Source organism: Pavona decussata, unplaced genomic scaffold, assembly GCF_977016875.1.
Source record: "Pavona decussata unplaced genomic scaffold, jaPavDecu1.1 SCAFFOLD_19, whole genome shotgun sequence".
NCBI lineage: Eukaryota > Metazoa > Cnidaria > Anthozoa > Scleractinia > Agariciidae > Pavona > Pavona decussata.
This window is the reverse complement of record NW_028145442.1, coordinates 70,001-75,000: the sequence shown is the minus strand read 5'-3', so window position 1 is coordinate 75,000 and position 5,000 is coordinate 70,001. Positions and strand designations below refer to the sequence as shown.

The 5,000-nt window shown below is 44.1% G+C and overlaps 1 protein-coding gene and 1 pseudogene across 1 annotated transcript in view; both read right to left on the bottom strand.

Annotated features, from left to right (window-relative positions):
• Positions 1 to 737: 737 nt before the first annotated feature.
• Positions 738 to 916, bottom strand: LOC146486785 (U2 spliceosomal RNA; annotated as a pseudogene).
• The window catches only part of LOC146486784 (uncharacterized), a 5,157-nt gene continuing 1,064 nt past the window's right edge, over positions 908 to 5,000 (bottom strand). The window contains exon 1 of the mRNA XM_085089581.1: positions 908 to 5,000. This exon is cut by the window's right edge and continues 1,064 nt beyond it. Within this exon, the coding sequence (XP_084945707.1) occupies positions 4,772 to 5,000 (229 nt within the window). The 3' untranslated portion in view covers positions 908 to 4,771.

The window sequence follows — 5,000 nt, the reverse complement described above, 5'->3', positions numbered from 1 at the left end:
GACGGGTTGGACTCAAACGGGTAGTGGAACACAAGCACATTCTCCATTTTAGGGCCAGGCCTCACAACACGACACTGCACATTACCAAGGGCGATGGTATCAACAGACTCAACAGAACGTTTGGCATCACTGGAACGGAACGTGACTTGAACATGGCCGCCAGGAACAAACTGGATGGACTCTACAGGAAAATGGGACGAAAACTTGGCATCCACGCACTTGGCAATGTCCACTCGACTAGCAGTCGACGGGAAACCAGCAACATTTAGGACCACAGTCCGAAGAAAAGGCCCCGCCATAACACTCAACAAAAAGTTAAGCACCACTCCGTAGGGTTACAAAGTGGATGGGCGACCAACAGCGCAGGAACACCCCCTCAAGGCCCACAATCTAGCGAGAGAAAGCAGGCCCGGGGAGCACACAAGGCGCCAATAAATCTGTAAAGCAACAGGCAACTGAAGCAAAACAGTATAGACCAAGTCTTGCAACTTTTAACGGTCTGGATACTAGCCTTAACAGGATAAACCCGCGTCAGGTAAGTATGAAATGCTTTGCGCCCCTCGACAACGGAAAAATTGCCTTACCCCTATATCCCTTGTGGTTTTTCTTTTAGTGGCCATCAGATCCGGGACTTGTCACTTCTGTGCGCTACCTCTACATACATCCTGTGGGGAGACAGACACACAAAGTTCAATTTAATTTCAATTCTGTTTTTAGTTGAATATTTCTTCCCCAAGGGGAAGTGGGCCGCGCTCGGAGGTAGTGCTATACCGAGGCAACCCGTGGCTGGGACGAGGCAAGCCTCTTTTCCACAGCCCAGTTCCAAAAATCAGTTTAATATATGAGCTGCTCAATGAGCAGCGTATCAGATATTAAGCTGATAAGAACAGATTTTTTTTTTTCTTTAAATTGTTTTATTTCCTTTTCACAATCCTGGTTACAGTCATTTCCGGTAAGCACAGGGAGACCAGTCACCTCCAGTTATACTAGTTATGGAATACATAATTACTTAAGTCAAGTCTCTTCCGGTTTACAATGTTCAAGTCATTTCCGGTTTACAAGTCATATCCGGTCTACTTTTTCTACTTTTCCGGTTTTAGCGATTCACTTCCGGTTTTTGTCTACTGTCATATCCGGTTTACAATAGCGGTTTTCCGGTTTATACTACCGGAAACACATTTTTACAAAAGCGTAGAGAAAGAGGAGAGTACGAGGGCTTATTTTAGCGTTACAACTAACTGGTCGTTTTCGACCGTACAAATTTTATCATGACACCACAAAGCGGAGAATTTCATTCGCGTCATTCTGGAAAAATCAACATTTAGCCGCGTTGTGATGTCATTGCGAATATAGTGGACAATGGCCCGAGAGGTTTCGGTGCCATTGTGAAAAGTTGCTTTATTGCGGAAGTACCAAATACCGTAAAGGATTGTCTTAATCAGATAGCGTGCGGTCGCACTGTCTTTATCATTCGCGCAAAGTCCTTTATAGAAGAAGACCGTGTTGACATTAGGCAAAAAGGTGAGGCCAAGGAGGGCGGAAAGAAGTGGGCAGAAAACCGCCCACACCCCCTTAGCTCTACTACAGTTAAGGAAGCAGTGATCTATTGTTTCTTTCCTGGTACACACCGCGCATCGGTTAGAATTGATATAGCCCCAAGTGTGTAAGGAATCTCGTACTTTAACTCCGCGTAGAGTAATCAACCAGGCCAAATCGTTCTTAAAATTCTCACACCGGCCTTCACGAACGAGGGGCCAGTGCGTAGGCAGGTCCAAATGGAAATTAAGATATGGGGCCCACCTATACGGAAGGGTGGGCGCGGATACTGCTTCCTTTAAAAATACTTGATAACACGCTTTAGAACTAAAAACAAAACCGGTGTTGTAGCTCCCGGTATTTAGCAAGGCCGTCAAGTTCTTAAGACAGACCTGGTAATAAGACGTGGGAGTCAATGCACTGGGGGAGGAGTTATCCCGTAAGTGGGACCACCCCTCCCTCAGGCGTGCTAACTGTGATCCTAAAAAGTACTTAAGTAAAAAGAAGGCCTTGGTGTCTGGATTATCAATGAGCGTGGAAATCAGCGACAGTTTGAGCGCTTGACTTTTAGAAACAAAATCTATGAGACCGAGACCCCCCTGTGAAAGCGGAATAGAGAGGGTTTTTCGAGCGATAGTTTCTATTTTAGAGCCCCATAGAAAGGAGAAAATCAATTTATTAAACCGTGAAACAACCCACTCGGGGGTGGGGAGAACTTTGGAGAGAAACCAAAATTTACTAGCACCGAGAATATTAATGATCAGAACTTTGCCAACTAAGGACAGCGCACGAGACTTCCAGAGGTTCAAATTGGCCTCAAGTTTGGAAAGCCGAGGCAGCCAATTGTCGGGTTCAGTGTTCACTGTACCATTGTTAAACCAGACACCCAGTATTTTCATCTTGGACACCCAAGTGAGCCCATAAGGGGCCTCTGGCTTGGAGCGCCAAGCGCCTAACCACATAGCTTCGGTCTTAGAAACATTTAATTTTGCTCCGGTGCCCGCTTCGTACTTGCGAAGCAATGTAAACAAACGATCGAGAGAGAATAAATCTTTAACTAGACAGGTGGAATCGTCAGCATATTGACCGATCTTAAAGTGTTGTCCTGACGCTCCTGGTAAAAGAAAACCCTTTATGGTACTATCATGTCTAATATTAGCCGCTAAAACTTCAGCGCATAAAATATATAAAAGCGGGGACAGGGAATCCCCCTGTCGCACACCGCGCTCGAGAAAAATTCGATCGGTAAGAAAGCCATTAACAAGAACTCGCATGGAAGCGTTATTGTATAAAACAGAAATCCATCGACGAAAGTTCTGGCCAAATCCGAAGGTTTCTAAAACTTTCATCAAGAAAGTGCGATCGACGCGGTCGAAGGCTTTTTCCTGATCTAAACTCAATAAAATACCAGTTTCGTTCGTGATGTTTACATAATCGAGCGTGTCGCGTAACAGGGATAAATTACCGAAGATAGTTCGACCGGGAACTGAACAGGTTTGGTCATTTTGGATTATAGAAGATAACACTTTAGACAAACGATTAGCAAGCGCTTTAGAACAGATTTTGTAATCAACATTGAGAAGCGAAATGGGCCGCCAATTCTTGAGATTCTTACGTTCGCCTTTTTTAAAAATTAGCCGAGTAGCACTTTCCTGCATAGAACTACTAAAAGAGCCTGTAGCGAAACTATGATCGTAAACAGCTAAGAGGTGAGGGCACAAGAGATCCCAAAATTTCGCGTAAAATTCTTTCGGCAACCCGTCCGAGCCGGGAGTTTTACCAGTTGAGAGTCCACGCATCGCATCACCGATTTCGGTCTCAAGTAATTGACCGTCACACGATAAAGAATTTAATTCAGGTAGAAAACAGTCGATTTTAGCCAAAAGGTCTGCTTGAATAGTATCATCCGTCGGTTCGGCGGAATATAAAGTTCGGTAAAAATCAACATGCGCTTGTTCTATTTCGGGCTGGGAAGCCACTTCAATGCCTGCCGCGTTAAAAATAGAGTCGATCTTGTTTTTCTGAGCGCGCTCAGATTCAAGTTTAAAGAAAAAACTAGTGGGTTTTTCCCCTTCTTCAATCCATTGAGCTCGACTTCGCACTTGGCCAGATTTCTGTTGGGACAGATTAATAGCTCGAAGCTGACTTTCTAACCGATCGATCGTGTCCTTAACCGAGTCATCACCACCTGACAACGCGCGTTTTGCTTCAATCAACAAATTAGTTATGCAAACCCGATTTCGATTCAAATTCCGAAGTTTGGTCTTACTAAAATTCTGAGACGCAAGTTTTATAGACTCTTTTAAAAAATCCCACCAGTCATGAATATTCGGAAAGGCTTTCTGATACAAGACGTGATTTTCAACAAGTTTGGAAATCATATCGCAAAAATTTTCATCTTCAAGCAAATCTAAATTTAGCCTCCAAAGGCCAGGGCCACGCCTAAAAATGTCAATCAAATTGAGCTGCAAAACAACCGAGTCGTGGTCGGAAAACACGCAAGGAAGAATTTCACATTTGACAGTTTTTGCCACTAAATCGTCCGCTATGAAAAATTTATCGAGCCGAGACCCGATAGATTTATCGGCATTAAACCAGCTACACTGGGTCTGACGCCCATGCTTTTTGCGCCAGATATCGGTTAAGCGATGTACTGTGCGCAATTCTTTCAATTCCGTAGCGAGTGTTAAATTCCCCCCGAGCTTATCAAATTCACTTTCAATGCAATTAAAATCACCTCCAATGATCTTAAGAGAGTTCGGAAAAAAATATTCATGTAAGGTATCATAAAAGCCTTTGCGATCAGTAACATTTGTGGGCGCGTAAATATTAACTAAATTAAATTTGTGTTCGCCGAGAGCGGCTAAAACACTCACTATTCTACCGGAAGAATCTCTTCGCCACTGCAAAATCTCAAAAGGAGAATTTTCCGAAACTAAAATTGCGACCCCGCCCTGTTTACCCGAAGCGGGGGACCAAAAACTCGGACCGGTCCATTTAGCGCGGAGAGAATTAATCGCCTCCGGCTTAGAAACCAAGGTTTCTTGCACAAAAATAAATTGCGAGTTAGACTGTTTTGCGAAATCAAAAACACATTTCTGCTTGGCGTCGTCGCCGAAGCCACGGATATTAAGACTAGAAATTGTAGCTGTGAATGTTAAACATTGGAAAGAGATTCTTCAGACAGAAAACACAAACAAAACTAAGGCATAACAAAATTAACTATAAGACTAATTTACTTGCGTTTCTTATGCTTCGCCGTTCGTTGGGCGAGCGGCGAATTACCACGTTTGATGCCAGGTTCTTCGGTCGGTGGGGAGGATTGTTCAGAATGTTCAGAGTTCATAGAGTTCGAGCCAGTGACTTTAACGGGTTGTGTGGGTTTCCTTAGAGGTGCGGTAGGGCCAGAAATTTTTGCCGGGGTTCGCCGATTAGACGTGGAGCCAGATGAGCTGCTCTGCGTG